General features: G+C 39.0%; 1 protein-coding gene across 5 annotated transcripts in view; it reads right to left on the bottom strand.

The window, feature by feature from the left end:
• magixa (MAGI family member, X-linked a) overlaps positions 1 to 24,717 on the bottom strand; it is an 84,023-nt gene that overhangs the window by 30,162 nt on the left and 29,144 nt on the right. For all 5 annotated transcript variants that reach the window (XM_067413879.1, XM_067413876.1, XM_067413875.1 and 2 more), the window contains 3 exons: positions 24,099 to 24,612; positions 23,954 to 24,017; positions 22,607 to 23,005 (listed from right to left, as the gene is read on the bottom strand). In XM_067413879.1, the coding sequence (XP_067269980.1) occupies positions 22,607 to 23,005; positions 23,954 to 24,017; positions 24,099 to 24,612 (977 nt within the window). The remainder of the gene's footprint in view (positions 1 to 22,606; positions 23,006 to 23,953; positions 24,018 to 24,098; positions 24,613 to 24,717) is intronic.

Here is a 24,717-nt window from a genome sequence, read left to right as displayed (position 1 = left end):
AAAGGGATACGCGCAACTGATCACCACAGCAACGACCAAAAAACGCACACTCCTGGATCACATCTACATCTCTCATCCGGATTTGTGCCTTCAGGCGGGTGTGTTACATAGTTATCATAGCTATCATAATCCGGTGTACTGTATTTTGCGTACGTGAGTTTTTGTCGTGGATGGCTATTGCGGCGCGCTTAGCTAGAATCAAAACCAACCCATTGGGCCACTGAATCCGCATTAACGACAACAGATGGGGCAACAGCCTTAGTCCTAATGGGTTGTTATCATAGCTATCAAAATCCGGTGTACTGTATTTTGCGTACGTGAGTTTGTGTTGTAGATGGCTATTGTTGTGCGTTTAGCTAGTATGCCATACGGAACCAACCCATTGGGCCACTGAATCTGCATTAACGACAACAGCTGGGGCAACAGCCTTAGTCCTAATGGGTTTGGCGGCGCGTATGGTTGTGTTGAGATGAGTCATACGGAACCATAACATGGGGCTAGGACAGCCAATGCTATGGGTTGGCGCGTATGGCTGGGTTGCAGTTTGATTGTGCGTTGTACGGTCGGCTCGAGATTTTGTGACGCTCGTAACCAAAAAAAGCGTATAATTTTGCAAAGTTCGGCTCGTATTAGCGACTTATTAGTAGTGCAGCAGCTCCAGGGAGGACACGGCGGCAGCGGCGGATCCAGTGAGGAGTCGTGTGCCAGCTCCAGGGACGACACAGACAGTGGCAGTGAGACACGAGGACAGGAAGGTAAAGCAATACATGGTAATAAACTGTTGTAATTTAATGTTTGTTGTGATTTTTGACCTTATAATACAAGTTTTAAGTTGAATTTGTGTTCAGTCTGTACGATTTGTGACAATTTGTATTTGATGCATTTTATAAAGTCCCCTTTTATCCTGTTGTCGATGTGTGCAGGAAGAATTTGGAGACGACAGCAGTGCTGTCTGTGACCGGACATCAGTGCGCAATACCATATGAAGCTAGGTGTTTAAACATCTCGCTTAAGTCACTGTACCACTGCACATCATAACCACATTTGGAGGAAACTGTTAAATCTAATATTGGTTTTGATGTTTTTCAGAAACCGGCCATTTGAAGTCTGAGAAGAAGCTGGACACCAATATATGGACTCATTTCTTTCTGCAAGGTTTTCTGGTGAGTTTACTTTTATTTATCTCTTACATTTTTTTTAGTACTTGTGTTTTTAGTGATCCCAATATTCATTTCTCAATTTCATGCCCAGGGGACTGGACCACATGTGTATGGCGTTGAGGACAGCGCTAAAGACTGAACAAGCACAGCTAGAAGCACAGGGGTAAAGTATGTCAGCACTGCGGATGTCCATAATCAGGTTTGGTTCATTTAGTTTTAAGGTAATACAAATGCAAACAAATAATGTGTAATACTAAACTGTTTTTTTTTGTCTCCTTGTGTGCATGTGAGTGTGTATGCGTTTGTTATAGACTGCGCGTTTGTGTGTGTGTGTGTGTGTGAGTGAGTGAGAGAGTGAGTGTTAGATAAAGAATGAATGGAGAGTGAATGTTCCTTTCCAAGGATCGCCACCTTGTCGTTGGTGGAAAGGCTTGTGTGTTCCAGTGATCCCTAACGGCCATTTCACACTGCAAGCATGAGCTTCACGTCAGCAAAACTACACACACACTCTGTGTGAATGCACTCTTTGCTTGTCATGCACACTGGAAAACATACACTGCTCATGCGCTGCTCAAGCTTGCAGTGTGAAACGGCTGTAAGAGTAAGCGGCTTGCTTAAGGGTGAGGTTCCAGACTAAGTGCGATCCAAATTGCCATTAATTAAATAAAAGTAAATTTTGAACATAATTTCATGGTTTTGTCTTTCTTCATCATTTTATAATCAAATATTGTGTGACTGTTACATGCAAAATTATCCATTCAATTCTCAGTTTCCAACAGGCATACTTGTGCATTACATCAACATCTGACGTTTGTGATAATTTGGTAAATGACCAGCCATAGTAATGAAATTGAGAGTCATGTTTAATGCTTATCATCCTTAGATCAACTATAATACATTCCTGGGATTCCTCATGTAAGTGAAACGGTACATATGTCCATTTTGTAAATGTATGCTCCTGAATGTGATGGTGAGAAAAAAAATGTTCTGGGTTTAAATCTGATGCTGTATAGTATTTCCTCAGTAAAACTAATTTACCAGCCTCAATTAACAATACATTTTGAACTACAGAGATCCAGGTATAGTGACAGATGGTCCTTTAAAATGGCTTTTTATATACTCGTTATATACATGTCTGTGCTTCAAACTAATTTAAAATCACATATCCAATGAGTATTTGTTCAGTGTTCACTGCACAATAAAACATTCATCAGTCTTACTTCATGCTAACAAACTATCATTTGACAAATGTAAGACACTACACGTTTGATATTGCTATGGCAGTAATGAGCATGCCCATTCTAAATGGTGTTTTAATCCTGAAGTGTGCATAAATGGAGACATATTGATAGATTTAGGCATAAACCCAAACAAACATGAAGCTAATAAATATACAATTACAATATAATATGATTTCCATGCATTTTTGGGTCATTTTACTGCAATAAAGGATGTTTACAGACCAACCAGGTATGTACAGGCATGTAATACTGTAACAAGTAGAATTAGGTACTGTCCCTTTAAGGCGGACCGTGCGTTCACTCCGTAGATGGAGCGCGAGCTGTGAGCATCGCGTGTCTCTGATATGTATTTCTCTTTGCTGTTTATTTCTCTTTTCAGTAACGCAGTTGTCAGTAAAGTGTTGCAAACTGCCCCATGTGAAAAAATTCCTCTCTTTTTTTCCATATTCTGTCCGTCTGAGATGTCGTTACCATGACGCGTTGCTATGGCCCAACATAACACACAAACACTCCCAAGTTGAGCTTAACTGCTCATTCTGACACTGCCTCTATTTTCTTTCTTTTGTTACAATTATTCTACTCATTATAAAAGTAAAACATAATGTGTTTGTATCTATAATCCTTTAACATAAGTGTGATCATGCTGTCTGCCTAGGGCAACGGTTGTTTTCTTTTAATACCTATTATCGCCTGATCTTTACGTGCAATCTAGTGGCGCAGTCAGTTAAGCGGGTGGTTTACGGTGCATCGTTTTGACGTGATTGACACGGCTTCGAATCCGCGTTCGACAGAGTTTGCTCCTTTCCCTTTTGTCATCAAATATCACACTGGAAAGGTATTTGCTTTCAATAAAAAATGATGGCAATTAACACACACAATCATTGTTGGGCTCTTTTGACTCAGACTGGTAAATAGCCTTTAAAAATCACACACAATATCATATAGGGTGTGCTTGACATACATGTTGCAGTCTCTTGCAATAACAGGGCCCCGAGTTTTGCCACGGCAAGCACCACTCACAATTTCTTCAGGAATTGTACTTTCTAGTTATTATTCTTATTCTTCCACACACGTATTTCGGCGCGCTTCTCCTCACACAAATTTTGTCAAACCCCAACCACTAAATAGCCAAAGTCGGCGGCCTATACGGGAATGGTGTGCTATGACTTTTATAAGGGATCGGGGGTACGGTGTGTGCCCCAGGGGTGCAAACGTACCCCGAAAGTGCCATAGACGATTGATGGGGCGAAACTTTGACCCCTCGTAGCTCCGAGCGAGGATCTCAAACACACACATATATTACACGAAATTTGAAGGGGCTGATAGGATCTCTCAGCACACACATCTCAAAGGGGTGTAAGTTGTACCCCTGGGGTGCTAGAGCTCCCCAAAAATCGCAAAAAAGGCCCATTGACTTAACATGGGGAGGGTCGTCCCATGAAACGCATGCAACGCATGCGTTTCTCATTCAATGGTAAATCCCATAGGGATTTTGTATTGAGCATAGCTCTGCTTCACAGACTCACAGAGACAAGGGGGTGGGCCCAATCTACTCAGACAACCAATCACTATCTCAGGATCATGATGATGTTATTAAGCCACGCCCTAGCAACCATTTAGAGCTCCCTAACAACCGATCCCATTGACTTCCATTGAAAAAGATCAAAGTTATATCTCTGGATAGGAGTGTCATAGAAACATGGGGGTGGGTTTGATTGACTCAGGGCATCAACGGCCAATCACAAATCACCTTCAACACCTCCTAGCCACTCCCTAGCAACCATTATCAAGCACCCTAACAACCCAAATCCACAGTGTATATCTCCACATCTGAACATCATAGAGACACGGGGGTTGGTTTATATCATTCATACTGGCAAGGGGATTTTGGGGAATCATTATGGGATGGTGCCAAGCCACTCCATAGCAACCAAACAGAGTACCTTAGCAACCGTTCAGATCTCTGCATCAGAAAATCATAGAGACATGGGGGTTGGTTTATATCATTCATACTGGCAAGGGGACTTTGGGGAATCATTATGGGATGCTGCCAAGCCACTCCATAGCAACCAAACAGAGTACCCTAGCAACTGTTTAGATCTCTGCATTAGAAAATCATAGAGACATGGGGGTTGGTTTATATAATTAGTACTGGCAAGGTGATTTTGGGGTATCATTATGGGATGTTGCCACTCCATAGCAACCACCCAGAATACCCTAGCAACCACATAGCAACGTCATAGCAACCACCCAGAACACCATAGCAACTGCCTAGCAACCACCCAGAACACCCTAGCAACCGCCTAGCAACGCCCTAGCAACGCCCTAGCAACCACACAGAACACCCTAGCAACTGCCTAGCAACGCCCTAGCAACCACCCAGAACACACTAGCAACCGCCTAGCAACCACCTAGCAACGCCCTAGCAACCACCCAGAACACCCTAGCAACCGCCTAGCAACGCCCTAGCAACCATCCAGAACACCATAGCAACCGCCTAGCAACATGCTAATCATGCTAGCAACATGCTAATCATGTTAGCATCATGCTAGCATAATGCTAATCATGTTAGCATTATGCTAGCAACATGCTAATCATGTTGCTAGCATGATGCTAATCATGTTAGCATCATGCTAACATGATGCTAATCATGTTAGCATCATGCTAGCAACATGCTAATCATGTTAGCATCATGCTAACATCATGCTAATCATGTTAGCATCATGCTAGCATCATGCTAATCATGTTAGCATCATGCTAGCAACATGCTAATCATGTTGCTAGCATCATGCTAATCATGTTAGCATCATGCTAACATCATGCTAATCATGTTAGCATTATGCTAGCAACATGCTAATCATGTTAGCATCATGCTAACATCATGCTAATCATGTTAGCATCATGCTAACAACTTGCTAATCATGTTAGCATCATGCTAACAACTTGCTAATCATGTTAGCATCATGCTAACATCATGTTGCTTGGCTTTTTTGCATCACAAATGCCACAGGGCCCCGAGTTTTGCCACGGCAAGCACCACTCACAATTTCTTCAGGAATTGTACTTTCTAGTTATTCTTATTCTTCTGGTTACGTATTTCGGCGCGCTTCTCCTCCCACAAATTTTGTCAAACCCCAACCACTAAATAGCCAAAGTCGGCGACCTATACGGGAATGGTGTGCTATGTCTTTTATAAGGGATCGGGGGTACGGTGTGTGCCCCAGGGGTGCAAACGTACCCCAAAAGTGCCATTGACGATTGATGGGGCGAAACTTTGACCCCTCGTGGCTCCGAGCGAGGATCTCAAACACACACATATATTACACGAAAATTGAAGGGGCTGATAGGATCTCTCAGCACACACATCTCAAAGGGGTGTAAGTTGTACCCCTGGGGTGCTAGAGCTCCCCAAAAATCGAAAAATTGTCCCATAGACTTAACATGGGGAGGGTTGACCCATGAAACGCATGCAACGCATGCGTTTCTCCTACTATGGTAAATCCCATAGGGATTTTGTATTGAGCATAGCTCTGCTTCACAGACTCACAGAGACAAGGGGGTGGGCCCAAACTACTCAGACAACCAATCACTATCTCAGGATCATGATGATGTTATTAAGCCACGCCCTAGCAACCGTTTAGAGCTCCCTAACAACCGATCCCATTGACTTCCATTGAAAAAGATCAAAGTTATATCTCTAGATAGGAGTGTCATAGAAACATGAGGGTGGGTTTGATTGACTCAGGGCATCAACGGCCAATCACAAATCACCTTCAACACTTCCTAGCCACTCCCTAGCAACCATTATCAAGCACCCTAACAACCCAAATCCACAGTGTATATCTCCACATCTGAACATCATAGAGACACGGGGGTTGGTATATATCATTCATACTGGCAAGGGGATTTTGGGGAATCATTATGGGATGGTGCCAAGCCACTCCATAGCAACCAAACAGAGTACCCTAGCAACTGTTTAGCAAGACCTATATCTCTGCATTAGTACATCATAGAGACACGGGGGTTGGTATATATCATTCATACTGGCAAGGGGATTTTGGGGAATCATTATGGGATGCTACCAAGCCACTCCATAGCAACCAAACAGAGTACCCTAGCAACTGTTTAGATCTCTGCATCAGAAAATCATAGAGACATGGGGGTTGGTATATATCATCCATACTGGCAAGGTGATTTTGGGGTATCATTATGGGATGCTGCCACTCCATAGCAACCACCCAGAATACCCTAGCAACCACATAGCAACGTCATAGCAACCACCCAGAACACCATAGCAACTGTCTAGCAACCACCCAGAACACCCTAGCAACCGCCTACCAACACCCTAGCAACGCCCTAGCAACCATCCAGAATACCCTAGCAACCGCCTAGCAACGCCCTAGCAACCACCCAGAACACCATAGCAACCGCCTAGCAACCACCTAGCAACGCCCTAGCAACCTCCCAGAACACCCTAGCAACCGCCTAGCAACACCCTAGCAACCACCCAGAACACCCTAGCAACCGCCTAGCAACGCCCTAGCAACCATCCAGAACACCATAGCAACCGCCTAGCAACATGCTAATCATGCTAGCAACATGCTAATCATGTTAGCATCGTGCTAGCATAATGCTAATCATGTTAGCATTATGCTAGCAACATGCTAATCATGTTGCTAGCATGATGCTAATCATGTTAGCATCATGCTAGCAACATGCTAATCATGTTAGCATCATGCTAACATCATGCTAACATCATGCTAATCATGTTAGCATCATGCTAACAACTTGCTAATCATGTTAGCATTATGCTAGCAACATGCTAATCATGTTAGCATCATGCTAGCAACATGCTAATCATGTTGCTAGCTCTATGCTAATCATGTTAGCATCATGCTAGCAACATGCTAATCATGTTAGCATCATGCTAGCAACATGCTAATCATGTTAGCATCATGCTAGCATCATGCTAATCATGTTAGCATCATGCTAGCAACATGCTAATCATGTTAGCATCGTGCTAACCACATGCTAATCATGTTAGCATTATGCTAATATTTTGCTTATTCTATGCTAACAACATGCTATTCATGTTAGCATCATGCTAACATCATGTTGCTTGGCTTTTTTGCATCACAAATGCCACAGGGCCCCGAGTTTTGCCACGGCAAGCACCACTCACAATTTCTTCAGGAATTGTACTTTCTAGTATTGTCAATACTATTCACTTTTTCAAAACTTTGGCACGCTACTCCTCCGGCACCGTTTGTCACAGACCCATGGATGAGGTGTCAAATCGACCGACTTATCGAGGAGAGGTGTGCTATGTCTTTTCTAAGGGATCGGATGAACGATCTCCGTTTTGGCGGGAAAAAAATCGTCCCGGAAAAGTCCCATAGACTTAACATTGGCAGTACTGTGTGAGATCATATATTCAGTTCAGAAGGTCATAGAGACTTGAGGGTGGGCTCTTTTGACTCGGCCTATCAAGCAGACAATCAGTAGTGACATCACAACTCCATAGACACGCCCTAGCAACCAGTTTCAGCACCCTAGCAACCGTATTTCAACATTAACAAGCCATATTTCAGTACCAGAGCATTGTACACATACACAGTTGGGCTCTTTTGACTCAGACTGACAGTTAGTCTTTAGATATCACCCCTTAAACTGTTTAAGCACACCATAGCAACCAATTAGACCACCCTAGCAACCATACAAACACATGAATAAGCCATATCTCAACTCCAGAACATCTTACAGACATGGGGCTGGCTTATTTTGCAGTCTCTTGCAATAACCGGGCCCCGAGTTTTGCCACGGCAAGCACCACTCACAATTTCTTCAGGAATTGTACTTTCTAGTATTGTAAATACTATTCACTTTTTCAAAACTTTGGCACGCTACTCCTCCGGCACCGTTTGTCACAGACCCACGGATGAGGTGTCAAATCGACCGACTTATCGAGGAGAGGTGTGCTATGTCTTTTCTAAGGGATCGGATGAACGATCTCCGTTTTGGCGGGAAAAAAATCGTCCCGGAAAAGTCCCATAGACTTAACATTGGCAGTACTGTGTGAGATCATATATTCGGATCAGAAGGTCGTAGAGACTTCAGGGTGGGCTCTTTTGACTCGTCCTATCAAGTTGACAATCCGTAGTGACATCACAACTTCATAGCCACTCCCTAGCAACTATTTAAACCACCCTAGCAACCGTATTTCAACATTAATAAGCCATATCTCAGTACCACACCATTGTACACATACAGAGTTGGGCTCTTTTGACTCAGACTGACAACTACTCTATGAATATCACCCCTTAAACTGTATAGCCACACCATAGCAACCAATTAGACCACCCTAGCAACCATACAGACACATTAATAAGCCATATCTCAGCTCCATAACATCATACAGACATGGGGCTGGCTTATTTTGCAGTCTCTTGCAATAACCGGGCCCCGAGTTTTGCCACGGCAAGCACCACTCACAATTTCTTCAGGAATTGTACTTTCTAGTCTAGTTCTTATTATTCTATGTAGCCTACATGACAGATTGGCGCTGCACATAATTTTATTTTTCATGATCAAAGTGAGAACCGCATCACTGCGCGTTTTTGAATCCATGAGAAACATTAAAACAGATCGAATGTTAAAAAAAAAAAAATTGATTATGTCGGGCTGTTCGCATTTGAGCTGAAGCAGAAGAGAATGAACACCAGCCGAAATAACGGCAGTGCTTTGCTAGCTGGCTATTAAACTCAACCAAATGCCGTCCTATATGAGATTAATCTGATATAGACAACATATAATCAAGTATAAAACAAATAATATTACAACTTGCATCTGTGGAAAAGGACGCGGATACATAGATGAACTTGACCGCGCTCTGACTCTGGTTGGGGATTTCCGTTATTAACAGCGAGCGCTGATCCACGGGGAGCTTAAGCACGGAGAATACACCATTATATGACAATCATGTTCTCATTGTAATGCTGTGTATGTGACAGATTGGCTGCCGCACATCTTGCACTGTATTTCATGATCATTCTCAGGGCTTCAGTTTCACTTTATTTCGTGGTCTGGAAGGCGTGCTGTCTAATGCTAACCAATCAGACCTCAGTTACCGTCCAAAATGCCGCAATAACAATCCGAGAAATATACAAATATATTTTTTAAAGTCAGGGTGATCATCGTTTTCATGATCGGTCGTAGCTGTCACGTTCGAGTTATCGAGTACTCGACCACTGTTCCACTCGACCACTCGACCACTGACCACTGTTCGACCAATGTCGTTTCTCACCCGTTAGACCTCCGTTCATCTTCAGAACTCAGTTTAAGATATTTTATATTAAGTCTGAGAGCGTATCCAAGTGTTGGCCTATACACACTACTGTCCATGTCCAGAAAGGGAATAAAAACATCATCAAAGTAGTCCATATGTGACATCAGTTGGTGAATTTGAATCTCTTGAAGCATCAAAAATACATTTTGGTCCAAAAATAACAAAAACTACGACTTTATTCAGCACTATCTTCTCTTCCTTGTTTGTGTTCAATCCTGAAATAAAGATTCAAACAGTTGTGAATCAGTGTATTGATTCATGATTCAGATCGCGTGCCAAACTGCTGAAATCACGTGACACCGGCAATCCGAATCATTGATCGATTCACTGATTCATAACCGCTTGAATCTTTATTTGAGGACTGAACACAAAAAAGAAAGAAAAGACAATGCTGAATAAAGTTGTAGGTCTTACGGGTGTGGAACGACATTAGGGTGAGTCATTAATGACATCAATTTCATTTTTGGCTGAACTAACTCTTTAAAACTTTCAACGAGAATATTTTTTGTGGGCAAAAACAAACCAAAATAATGACTTTATTCAACAATTTCGGTCTAGCCTGTGTCAGTCTCCTACGCAGTTTCCATTCTAAATAGCGCAGCACTCGTGATATCTATAGCAGCTGATGATGTTCACATGAGCACCATGACACATGCGCGGGAGCTGCAATGTAAGCCTAGGAGACTGGAACAGGCCAGAATGAAATTTTTTATTAAATTCATTGTTTGTGTTTGTTTTTACGCACAAAAGTATTCTCATCGCTTTATTAAATTAAATTAAGTTTGAACCACTGGAGTCATATGGACTATTTTAATATTTCAATGTTTTTACTACCTTTCTGGACCTTGAAAGTGTTAATTAGCTGTCTATGGAGGGGCCTGAGAGCTCTCGGATTTCATCAAAAATATATTTTATTTCTTTATTAATATCTTTTTTCCGAAGATGAACGAAGGTCTTTGTTTTTCGTTTAGTTTCATTTTATTTATATAGCACTGTTAAAACCTACTGAGGTTGACCAAAGTGCTTTACATAAAAGGAATTAAAGACACAATATACAACAAACATATTTACACTTCAAACGTCACAGACACCGCATATATCACATATTTTTTTACCCTCTTTAGGAGCCTTGCCGCAGCATTTTGCACTGATTGTTGTCGTGCCAGGAATGCGGTGGAGATGCCACCATAGAGAGAGTTACAAAAATCAAGACCTGATAAAACAAAAATGTGCATACCTCTTTCAAAGTCAGCATTTGATAAAAAAGGGAATCAAGAGAATCAAGGGATTTTTCCAGGTGCCTGAGGCAAAACAGTGGAAGGATACTCAGTACTTCCTCAAAATGCTACCCAACGGGAGTAAACACACAAAGAAAAGGGTTGGAGAATGTATAGACACTTATGGCTCACCCCACGAAAGGTCTTTTTGTGGAGATCGCTTTCCATAGTTGACTGAAAATTATCTATCGCTTACAGGATTTAAGCCATTTAAAACCTGTGTTCAAGGAGAGAGATAAGGAAATTATAATCAGTCCAGTAATTCCAGAATAACAGCATCTCCTTTATCTAATGCCAAAAAAATATCATTTAAAACTTTCAATAATGCCGACTTTGTGCTGTGGGCTGCTTTGAATCCGGATTGAAACATTTCTGCTGAAATGAACAATTCTGAACAAAGGTCGTACGGATTTGAAACGACATGAGGGTGAGTAATGACAGAATTTTTATTTTTGGGTGAGCTAACCCTTTAATGTTCTAAGGAAGAATTATTATTTTATTTTTTGTAAAACTGTATGAAAGTGAGTAAATCTTGAGAAAATGCTCTCCTTTTTAGTGGAAAAACTTGCTTTGTAACTGAATCCCATAGGAAACGACATATGAGCAGCAGGGATTCCAGATCCACAAAGACATCAATAAGAAAACATTGTGTGCTATTGTTGACTTAAAAGTTTATTTTGACGTGTTCTCCATCCCACTAGAGAAAAAGAAACCCACAAGCATTGTTCCACACACGTTTTAACATTCTACAAAGGTCAGAGTTGCCAGAACAAAAATCCTATCTGAAAGAACAAATGTGCCATAAGATTAAACTGTTGAATAACTGCTCCACCTGTTAGTTAGGTGTTTCAAATTTGTCATAGAAATACAATGCATCAATCAAGGTTATTGTACACCTGTGTGTGTTTAATTATTGTCTTCTCCTCAGTGTCTCCCAGATTTCACTGTTGTTCTCCTTTGAAGGGTCTGCACTCACCCTGTGTAGTCTACTATTTGTAAAAGGCGCTTTGCGTATGATGCGTTTTGTTCCACTCCAACCCCGTCTGTCCACATTATTCAGCCTTTCACTCTTAGCCAAACAAGAGGTTGGTTGCCAAGACTGTAATCTTAAAGACCTGCATACAATTACCCTGAGCACTCGTCATCATGTTACCCTGAGACAGTCAATTGAAGGAAGAAAAGAGAGACATAAACCTTCAAGCAGCAGACTAAAATACTGCTTTGCCTTTAGAATTCTGCTCCATATTCATCTTATTTGGGAGATGTGCAAGCAATGTGCAAATGAACAAACACCAATACTCAGACTGACGTGCAAGTTTTCATAAAAGAGAAAGACAGAGGCTAAAAGAACCTGATTATTTAAGAATATAAATAGAGCAGTGTTTCCCAAAGACCAAAGCCTTTATTGATCAAACTTGATTTAATTATCCTATTGAATTATTATTCACAACAACATTCTACTAAACTTTTGAATATGTTCTTCAAGCGTTTCCTGATCAATAAGGCCAAAAATGACTAAATAAATGTAAAAAGTAACAAACAAGTAAGACATTGAATCTCTAAATTTCACAGATAGACCCATGACTGTTAAAAATGTATGCTAAGATTGATATTTCAAATAAATTCTGTTCTTTTGAACTTTCTGTTCACAAAAGAATGTTACATTTTGTTGGCTAACTGTTGTCAACACTGATAATAAAGAAATGTTTCTAGAGTACCAAATCAGCATATTAGAATGATTTCTGAAAGATTATGTGACACTGAAGACTAATGTAAAGTAATGGCTGCTGAATTAATAAATTACATTTTAAAGTGTATTCAAATAGAAAACTGTTATATTTTAAACTGTAATATTTCACAAAATTACTGATTACAGGTGCATATATCAAATATATGCAGCCTTTATAAGCTTAAGAAATCATAAAACAATAAAAATATCTTATAAACGGTAGTGTACACGAATGTCTTTAAATTTAAGCATTTTTTAAGATTTATGCATTTCAAATAATAGTACAATTCTATCAAATTGAATTGAATAATCCTTACATATTTTAATTGATTAAGGATTGTTTGATTATTACATTCAAATAAATAAGGATTATTCAACTTAATTTGATGGAATTTTACTATTAATTAAAATGTGTAAATCTTAAAAAGATGTAATTTTATTTAGTGTGTGAACAACAACCACAAAAACAATTTAAACACCTACAACATTTACATCTGAACATTCGCCTGGCTCAGTTTTGTATTTTTCATCTTTTCTGAATCTCAGCTCCTGTGGCATACTGTGTAGCAGGGAAGTTAGCATTTTCAGATTCAGGGGCATTCCCAAACACACTATTAGAACAGCCCATACTGTACTGCCATTGGTCTGTGAATCGACCTGTTTGTATTGATTGTGCACTCGTGTGGGAAAACAGCCGACAGTGCAGAAGATATGGCAACAGACCTGTTAGCCCTTTAAATGTTCACAAAGGCATGCAAAGTATGTCAAAAGTGACAGCATAGAGTACATTTTCAAGTACAAAACTTTTTGCATTTCGACTTATGTGAATTGGGATTTTAGCTATGCATTTCAGCTACCCAATATGTTAAGGGAACTGCAGGACCACAAAGGTTCACAAGCTATGCTTGTATAGCCTATTAAATCTTTCCTCGTATGTGTTTTTAAAAAAAAGGTTTCAGCACCAGATATTTTAAAAAGGTTCAGCACCAGATATTTTGGTCCATTTTAACAAAAATGTCATGGTCCCCAGAATATTTTGTTGTATGAATATATAAACATACAATATATCAAAAGAAAGAACAGAGCCTCTGCTTTTAGAAAATCAGTTTCTAGCGTCATGCCTTTTTTTATCAATACTTGAATGTGGGAACGCCATCAATGGACCTTTTTCAGATTTCCGTGTTTCTCAGAAGCGGAACTCGTCAAAGTTTGGTAAATATTTAGCGGTGAATGAGAGACTAAATTAGATATATTTATGTTCCCATTTGTTCAAATATCAAAAGAAACACTCCACAATAGTGCTTTCACAACTTTCAAAAATATGACAAAAATAGAGAAAGAATGATAACAGCAGTCAGAGGAGAGAAAGATGTCAACTTAAACATCACTTCCATAGCCCATAGTCGCTGTAATAAAAAACACTCTCAGAGCAGCATTGACTAGTTTCTTGTAATTTGATGCAAAGGCAAGCATAGCATATAAATGTACATATTTACGTATATGTAACAGGATTTATGATGTGGATGGCCATTCCAACGCGTCATCACAGTCATGGCATGATAGTGTACTCTCATGAATGAGGAGTCATCTCGTCATTCGGGGGAAAGAGTTAATAGGTAATAATGACAAAAAACAAAAGGAAACGCTGTTGCATCCACACAGTGGGTAGCAGATCTGAATAAACATATCGAACATGACATAAAAGAACAAACATATGTTAGAAATGTTCTCCTAAATTACACTCTGCTGCGTCTTACATGATGTGCCAAGAAACACTTCCTCAAAACATGAAAGTCACTTTTAGATCTGTACAAAGAGTCCTGAAGCTTCCTCAAAAACACCTGCATGTTCTCTTGGAGCTCTTTGATTTTTAAGTTCTAATAATCTACTTTAACCAGCTAGTTTAACTACTGGCAGAGTATCTGATCTGTCCTGAGAGAAATAAATACATACGATAAGATCAAACATACAGGAGAGAGAGAGAGAGAGAGAGAGAGAGAGAGAGAGAGAGAGAGAGAGAGAGAGAGAGAGAGAGAGAGAGAGAGAGAGAGAGAGAGATGTAAAGATGACAATACATATATAAAGCAAACTACACAGAAACCTTCATGTACAGTATGTGTGATGTGGTGACATGAAATGGAAATTCACCCTATTGGATCCGGTAACATTATGAGGACAAAGTGCCTCCACAAAGATGACAATATGCAAAATCATCCTTGTGGGGACATGTTTTGGTCCCCATGTGGAAAACAGATTATAAATCATTCTAAGTGATGTTTTTACAAATAAATAAATAAAAGGTTTAAGTTTTCCGTGATCACATAAATATAGAATCGAAAGTATAATATGTCTATGAAAAGTGGCCTTATTGTGTGTGTGTGTGTGTGTGTGTGTGTGTGTTTGTGTGTGTGTGTGTGTGTGTGTGTGTGTGTGTGCGCCCTTGTTTAATATTACATTGTGGGGTCCAAATGTCCCCATAAGGATAGTAAAACCTGAGATTACCTACATTGTGGAAACCAGCCAGCGGTCCCCATTTTTCAAAAGGTTTTTAAATCATACAGGATGAGTTTTTTTGAGAAAGTAAAAATGCAGAATGTTTCCTGTGATGGGTAGGTTTAGGGGCAGGGGCTGTGTAGGGGGATAGGATGTACAGTTTGTATGGTATAAAAACCATTACGTATATGGAGAGTCCCCACAAAGATAGTGAACCAGACGTGTGTGTGTGTGTGTGTGTGTGTGTGTGTGTGTGTGTGTGTGTGTGTGTGTGTGTGAGATCAGTAGAGCCCAGGTGAGTGCGTATTCAGTGTGATGTGAAGCGTGTTGAGCTGGAAGAGAATGCTCTCCACGTACCAAATCGTTAAGTGCTGTCAATTATTACAAAAACTACATTATTCATGAATCTGTCTATTATTCATAACACAGTCATGCATTATTCATAGCTTGTAAAAGATCTTAGTTAATGAGCATATTGTTCTGTGGGTTATTTATAGAAGTGGGCATACGGAGCGAAAACATTTTTTTGAACAGTTATTGTGTTTATGGGAAGGATGCATTTAATAAACACGGCACATGGGCTTTTTGTAATTTTATAAAAGTCTCCCACATGAAAACAGAGATATATAAAAAGGATGGATACAGCTGTTTCTGACCCAGCTGCCTGAAAAAGAGAGAAATGCTCTGTGGGATTTGTCATTACTGAACAACAAAATATTTTTTGACTTCATAAAGGTATGGTGTTCGTTACATAACTGTTATTAAACACTTCCCATAATCCTATAAACCCACACAACTATGAATGACACACATGCTTTCTAAAGAAATATAGTAATAACACAGTATAGTGTATAGTGTACAGTGTACAGTATATATATATATATATATAATTATCTAAGTTTTAGATTTTAAAAATCACTCAGCATAAACATAACAGAAGCACGAGTGAAACTTTAGCTAATTTTTAATTGTGTAGAATAACTTCGTCAAGCTTTAGTGCTTTTACACAAAACCTTGTTGCTGTTCACCTCCAATTTTACTTTCGAGCCTCTGTTATTTTCACGTCTGGGCAAATTTCCTCTGAACTGCGAGCCAATGAGCCATATGAGAGCCGAGTTTTACACACACCACAGGGTTCGGCGGGAAGAACAGAGCCGAGTTCAGGCGGGGGTCAAGAGTGGACGGCTGCAGTGCTCCAACAAAACTCATGCAGAGTACAGAACAGTAGGACTAAGAAGATGACCTTTTGTCACATGTCAGAAAAACACACGCACACATGTTTACCTGGCTATTGGAAAACTTCTGTAGGCTTCTGCTGTTCTTTAATCTAAGATGAATTGTGTTTATGTTAAAATACTTACTCATATTCCGGTTTATTATGATCAATCAATCAATCAACTTTATTTATATAGCGCTTTTACAATCACGATTGTGTCAAAGCAGCTTCACAGTGTCAAACAGGATAATATTGCGACAAAATTAGATTTGGCTGTACAGTCGTACTGGAGAAAACAGTGATGTTATCAGCTTATTTTAATTTATCATATAGCAACAATGTTGGCAGATCAGTATTTAAGTTTATAGAATAAATAAGACCTAATTCATACATTTTATTTGTATAATAAGTTGAATAACTTTAATCATATTTTTAGTGTCCCCAAAAAAAATGAAAGCATATAGCTACAGAAAAATACTTTAAAAACATTGTTCTGATTGTTTGAACATTTCAACCAGCCTGCCAACAATCCAACTAATAGTGTAGTATTGAGTAGTGGCTAATTTGAAATCACGCCACCGGCCTCGCACCGTTCTCCTGTGGCATGATTGCAAATGAAGATCACCTGTGTGTATCTCTCGCGGAGGAGCACGGATGCATAAAAGGAGGAGCGATGACTGTGAAGGACGAGAGAGGACCAGGCTTGGATTTTACGTTGTGTTTTATGTTATATTTTGTGTGTGCAGCAGTCGTCCGTGAGGAGCCTGCTGTTTTTATTTTCAGTTTGTGTTTATTTCTTTAATAAAGTGTTAAACTTTCTCCAGTTCCCATCTCCTCCTTCCCATGACAACAAACTTTGTTAAAATGGGTTTGGGGTGTGGCTATATGATAAGCCAGCCAATGGCAGAGAGAGAGATGAAGGATTTGTTAAAATCTGTTTAAAGTTAAACTACAGAATAACTGTAAGCCATTACTTATTACTTGTTCATTCTGTTTGAACAATCCAACCAGTCCAATAACAGTTCAGCCAAAAGCGTGGGTTTGGGGGTGTGGCTATATGATAGGCAAGCCAATAGCAGAGAGAGGAAGTATTTGAGGAAACCTGTTTTTTTAATCTTTTTATTCCATTTGAAATAAAAAATAGAATGTGCTTTAATTATTATTTAAAAAAAATAAGCATTAACAAATTCAACTTTGGCAGTTTCAGAAATGCATGTAGAAACTAGAAATTACTTTTTAAAGTTTTGCCCCATTTATGGAACCAGCGTTTAGCAAATCAAGGGGCAACACTTCAGTATGGGGAACACATTCACTATAAACTACGACTTTTGCCTCAAACTAATTGTCTGTCTATTAATAGTTAGTAAGATTAGTAAGGCATTGGGTAGGATTAAGGGATGTAGAATAGGTCATGCAGAATAAGGCATTAATATGTGATTTATAAGTACTAATAAACAGCCAATATCCTAGTAATAAGCATGCTAATAAGCAACTAGTTAACAGCGAGAATTAAACCCTAAAATAAAGTGTTGCCAATCAATGTCCTTAACCTCAAAAGTTTTGTATACTTGCATTTATATAACGCATTGACAATAGCCTTGAGCGACCAGTGAGTAAATGATTCTGTCAGAACATGAGCAGTGAAAGAATTAAAGGCAACAGTGAAAGAGCACAACTTGATTAAATGTGTAATTCAGGGGACAGTTTAAGGACGGTTTACCCATAAACAAAAATTATGTTATAATTTATTTGCCCTCATGTTGTTCCAAACCTGCACAACTTAATTTCATCTGCAGGATGCAAAAGAAGGTATTTAGAAAAATGTCTAATTTCTTTGTCAATACAATGCAAGTAAATGGGGTCTACTAACTTTCATTGCATAGACAGATATTGTTAAAACTTAAAACATCTTCCTTTGCATTTCACAGAAGAAATAAAGTCATAATAGTTTGGAACGACATGAGAGAACTATGCCTTTAACACATGAAAAATTAAGGGTCTAAGTAGACCTCAGGGTTCTGCTTCTGTATTAACATACTTATATGTTGTCTTTCGGTCTTTATTTTATTGTGTTTTATTACTTGATGTGGATGTGTATTGATGTAAGAAAGTAAAGGCTGTATGATGCAAGACACTTTTTAGAAGAGACTCCAACAATAAAGTTAAATTGAATTCTAAACTACCATCATAGATTGCAGCTCCAAACCCTGGAAAGAATGATCCGATGACTGAAAATTGTCACAAAGACCATCATCATTGATCCCATAAGAAAAATGTACTTCCTTCCAGAGTAATTTCAATACAGTACATTGCTTTTGATTAAACAAAAAAAAACTGCTCAATAGCAAGTGACAAAGTGTGTATTGATACGTTTAAATCTTCAAAAATGCTGTTTGTGAGCAAAAACATTCACACACTACGGAGCAGAAACACAGATGCAGATCACAGCAGTAACACTAATGGTGAATGAGCATCAGACACACAACACTCCATTTACATCAGGCTAACCCTGCAGAAAAAAACAAACAATCCCAACACTGCTGTAAACAACAGTATCTGCAGTGAAACTAACTTCCAGACACAGCCTTAGTTTCTAGGAACAAACTAATTGTTTTTACGCATCATAATCTAAAGAGACCCACTATACATGCCTAACAAAACACGTAATGCATCATGAACAGTCAAACGTACACATACAAGCTTGCTATGTGGACAAAGATGCAAAACCAACCATCTGTTTAATATTTAATCTTATCCAGCTTATTAGTCCTGCCATGTAAATGTGCAATAAAATGAACAATGCAGAACCTCACATGACAATGAGAAAGCATGCTCAATCAATGATCCAGAACCTGCAATGTCTGTTAACACTGTTATGCTTCACAAAACTACATCAGCTGACCACAGAACGACTCGCTCCTTTAAAAAATGGAAACGGGCATAAGACGGAGCCTTAAGGATATTACAGCATAGAGAGGATACAGATAAGATACAGACAATCTCATATTGAACATGACTAAAAGGAACACGCAGTGTTCTTTGCTCTCTCCCCGTCTTTCACACACATTCCCTACAAATGACCTCATGCAGATGATCTCACACACACGATAAGATTTTCAGGGTGAGCAGCTTATAACAGTAATAATGTAACTGACAGAAAATATTAAATAAATATTAAGATGAATATAGGAGATAAATATGTGTTATGGTAGTTATATGATGCTCCAACAGATTTCAAAAATAATGATATATGGTCAAATAAACATGGCAATACCATGGTATCCTGGTTTTACCATGGGTGTATTTTTGGTGTATTTTTGGACTTAAAAAAATACCATATCATGTAAATACTATGGTACATGAATTGATATGAATCAAAATACATCCTTGCACCATGCTACAAGGGTTTTGTGAGTTTTTGTAATGGAAAGAAAACTATGGTCATAAAACTATGTAAAAAAACAAAATGTAGTACCCAGACTTTTTGATATAATTTTGTAAATTCGAATGATATAGGTGAATGAGATGATATTTGATATGCTTCAAAGTTGTTGTTTTTCCCCTCTTTAACTCTATTGAAGTCTGCGGGCAAAGATTTGGATGCCTCTATAGTGTGGATGAGTCTGTGTTCATTGGTCCAACACATCACAGAAGAATTAAGCCTTTCATTGGCACTACCACTGGAAATATTTCAGGCATGCGAGACCCCAGGTGAACCCCAGTGCCAGGACGCTCTGAAGTATGAAAAGTACGGAGATGTAATCAAAAAGCGTGCACTTTAGAAGAGCGATCCCGGAGAGCTCAAAGGCTATGGATACAATGCAACACATGCATCCTGTTCTCTCATGCAAACAGTTCTCTCACGTTCCCACGCACAATGTTTTGAATCCCATTAAAATATCACTGAAATTGAATTGGCTGTAAATACAGTAAAATAAACAGTACCAGGGTCAATAATTCATCTGAATACAGATATTAGAAGAGTACATAAGAGGTAAGAGAGTATTTACGTTTCACGTCCTTCATCGTTTTCAGGGCAGACTGAAGCCTTTCCAGCATTTTGTCCTGACAGAGTTTCTAAATCCAGCTTCAAATCCAGAGAATCCCTGACACGGAGTCTTTAATCTACATATAATATTACAAAACAGTGAAGAAATGGAGAAAACAAGAACTTTTCAGGTGTTTTTCCCCTCAGAGCAGAGACACTGAGGACGCTTGCACTGAAAAACCTGAACTGAGGAAAAGAGAGAGGGGGAGAGGGTGAAAGAGTGCAGAGAGAGAGAGTGTGAGAAAGAGAGAGAGGGATCACTGAAGGGAGGGATGTTGAGTGAAAGCATGATAGGGAATACGTGGAAAATAAAAGTGATTTAATACTACACTGATTCATCGCAAAACAATCAGCCTAAGAGTGTGTGATATTTACAACTATATATATTGGAATTTATAACAACACGTGCACACACACACACACACACGCACGCACACACACACAGACACACACACAATATAAACTAGTGTTCAAAAGTTTGTGGTCAGCAAGTTTTATATATATATATATATATATATATATATATATATATATATATATATATATATATATATATATACACACTTTTATTCAGCATGGACACTTAAAATTTTTGTGGCTACAAAAGATTTCTATTTCATTAAAAAAATTATCAAAGAATCCTGCAAAAATGTATCACAGTTTCGCACATTGACAATAATAATATTTTTTTTAAAATCAGCATATTAGAATGATTTCTGTGACACTGACGACTAAAGTAATGATGCTGAAAATTCAGCTTTGCCATCACAGGAATAAATTAAATTTTAAAATATAAAACAGACTGTTTTACTGTATTTTTTAAAAAATAAAATAGATGCAGCCTTAGTGAGAATAAGAAAAAAATCTTTCAGTCCTCAAATATTTTGAATAACTATTACTACAAATGTTCTCCCATTTATTTTTTCAGGTGTAAATATTTGATTCATTTGCAAATCTTTAATGAATTATATCACGCATCATAGAATTAGAAATATGGCTGATTCGATACTATTACTTTGGTTCATTTCAAAATACTATAATATATAATATATATGTACAGAGATGTAATCAAAAAAGTACAGAGCCGAAGGCACAAATGTTTACACAACATAAAAACATTTGAAATCTGAATGTTACAACTGAAAATGAGAAGCTCATTTTGGATAATGTAATGTAATGTAATGTAATAATTAATTAAAGTATTATATGAAATACCAACAATTATTAAATTCTATAATCAATGTATTGAATTACATTAATGCAATGTCTAGTTATTAGAAAACTTTATGTCAACATTTAGTTATATGAAGTACTGTAGTCATGTAAATGTTAAAAAAATGAACATGATAAAGAAAACATGTAAAACAGACAGATCACAAGAGTTTTGATTGTGAATCTATTTAAAAAAACAAACAAGATATTTGTTTTTATATGGCTCTACTAAAAAAACCCAAATACAACAACAACTGAACATAAAAAAGGACAATGCACAAGAAAAAAGAGAGAGAATGAAAACAGGAAAAACTGCTAACTCAGGAAACTGTTCCATTTGTTGTTTCACAACTGCAAGCAGTGCTGGACACAAACCATGACCTCACTCAGACTTATCTTACATGAACACACTCAAGAACAGTGAAGCTCAAATCCTTCATGCGCAATTTTATAACTAATAAAACAAAAAAAATAGAAACGTCTCCTTAAAACGAGACAGCCTCAAATCAAGCGAAAGAAATCATGAAATCATTAGTCTGCAAATTAAGAGATTTTCTGTGCACATGCTTATTGCATAATGACATGACTCAGATGACCAACATGCTTAGAGGGTAAAATGCCCTTTTTCTCTAAAATATTTATATATTTTACGATTCACCTGGTCTTCAAGCAGGAAACCAGGCAGACTTATACACTCTCTCCCTATGTGATAATTTCTTTATGCAGACAGAGACAGTATATCTCCAGAACCCTGATTTTGATATAAATACTGTTGTATTAATATATAAAATCTTCATTTTTGGCTTCCAAATAGCAGAATAACCAGATATAAAACAAACTGTCCAGAAAACATAAATGCGGATCATGTACCGAGTCTTTACTTACTTCCATTCACTACGTCCTGTGATGCGATGACAAACCCGAATCCCTCTCCTGGTCTCCGTCTCAACTCCACCTCCATCGCTCTGGAAGAGACCACTCCCCTTGCGTCTACATGGCTTTTGGATACTGCACCGAGGTTAGAGGCAGCAGTACGGCTCCACTGAGTAGGTCCGTCCTCAACCCCTAACCAGTCCCGGGGCTCTAGGGTCAGGGTCACGGGCACAGAGTCCAGGAAGCTGGTGCTTTGGACCAAATTGGGGAGGTCACCGCAAGGGGAGGAGGGAGAGAGGGTGCTCTGGCTGGGCACAGCACCATCGGAGGAGGGCGAGGTCAGATCTGGGGTGCCCAGAGAGGGAGGAGGTCTTTTATAGGCATTTGGGGAGCCTGGAGAGCAAAGAGGACCTGAGAGAGAATAGATAATGATGAGTGATAAGGGCAATAGGTACTGATAGATTTTACCTGATAGATGTATCCTGCTATACTTTTATTTATTTAGAATTCATCATAAATATAACAATAATTCATGATAAATATATATAAATTATGTGCAGTCAGATATGTGTTATTATGTGACAATATTATTATATATTTTTAAATGTAATGGTATTGGTCTATATTGGATATTTAATTTTACACACTCTTTTCTTCTATTTTTACAGTTAGATTATCATTGCCTTCCTAAAAACCTTCACTTAAATGCACTTTTTAAAAACACTAATAAATAATAACAATAATAACAAATATTACATTTAATTTCTAATCTTAAATCTCCAAACAAATATTTATCTTTCATACTGAACATTATAAAGTTGTGATGCCTCAATTCACTGATTTAGGATTTTAGCGTTTTATATCTAATTTATTTAGAAAACATTGTAATTCTGTCAGGACCACTATCAGTTTGGCTTGGCAGTATGGTTCTGTTCTGGGCAAGAACTCCCTGCACATCCATGCAGCCTAGCATAGATAAGAGCAGGGAGAGCAGCAATAAACCCCACAGGGTAAACAGAACAGAACCAAAGTATAATCATTAATTTTCTTAATGATGATAATTAAATGTACAACCTAATTGAAGAAATTAGTCTGATCAAGGAATATCAGAAACCATAGTGCTGACTGGATGAGAGGTGGAGCTGGGGATGGAGGAGGGTAAATAGTTCCTAAACAACCGGATGTGCTGATAGGCATCGTATTCCTATAGGTAGATGTAGATCAGCTGACTAACATGACCTGCCAGAACTAATGCTACGCATGACCATGAAATCAAAATGGACAACCCTTTTGCAATATCATAATTTTGCAGTGTTTATTATAAATGATCTATCTGTATATAGTGTGGGTGACACTCACCTCCTCTGTAAACCAGTAAGACCACCTCACCCTGTTTGGTATGTTCTTGCAGCACCCGCTGCACCTGTTCATATGAAAGGATTCAAATTAGAAGGTTGATGAAGGAAGAGTTTTAGAAAAAGACCTGCAGAATTACTAAATTTACCTGTGCGAAGCTGAGGCTCTGCACATCAGCGCCATTGATTTTAATAATGGCATCCCCTGACTGTAAGGATGGGCACTGTCGTCTGTCCCAGACTCTCTTCACCACCGCCAGCTGCCCTCCTTGCCCCCCAGCCGTCACACTGAAACCCATACCCCCTCCCTCGCTCCTGCCCAAGGCCACAGGTACCAGCTCACCCCCTCCCCCACAGCCTACCCCACCAGGGGCTCCGGGGGACCCTAGGCCACCCGGAAGAGGTCGCGGGGGATTGTTGGCTGGACACCCGTTGAAACCACAGGGTGGGTGCTCGGTTGGGGGTGCGACGGCAAGAGATGTTTGGGGCATGGGAGGCCGCTGGGTGCTAGGTGCTCCTGGTGGCGGGGCAGTAGGACCCACCTCGGGCTGGGGCAGGGGGAGCGCAGCAGAGGAGAGATCGCTCTCGGAAGACTTGGAACTATGATGGGTGTGGGAAAGAGCTGGAAGAGTGTTGTTGTTGTAGCTTCGAACAAGGGAAGCTCTGGGTGAAGAGAGGACACAAATGCGTGTGTAAACAGAACAGCATCAATAATAATAATAATAATAATAATAATGAAAATGGTTAGTGATATTATTATGATAATGT

The sequence above is a fragment of the Pseudorasbora parva genome, chromosome 13, assembly GCF_024679245.1.
Source record: "Pseudorasbora parva isolate DD20220531a chromosome 13, ASM2467924v1, whole genome shotgun sequence".
NCBI classification, from domain to species: Eukaryota; Metazoa; Chordata; class Actinopteri; order Cypriniformes; family Gobionidae; genus Pseudorasbora; species Pseudorasbora parva.
Note: the sequence above shows the minus strand (reverse complement) of the source record. Positions and strands in the feature narration are given on the sequence as shown.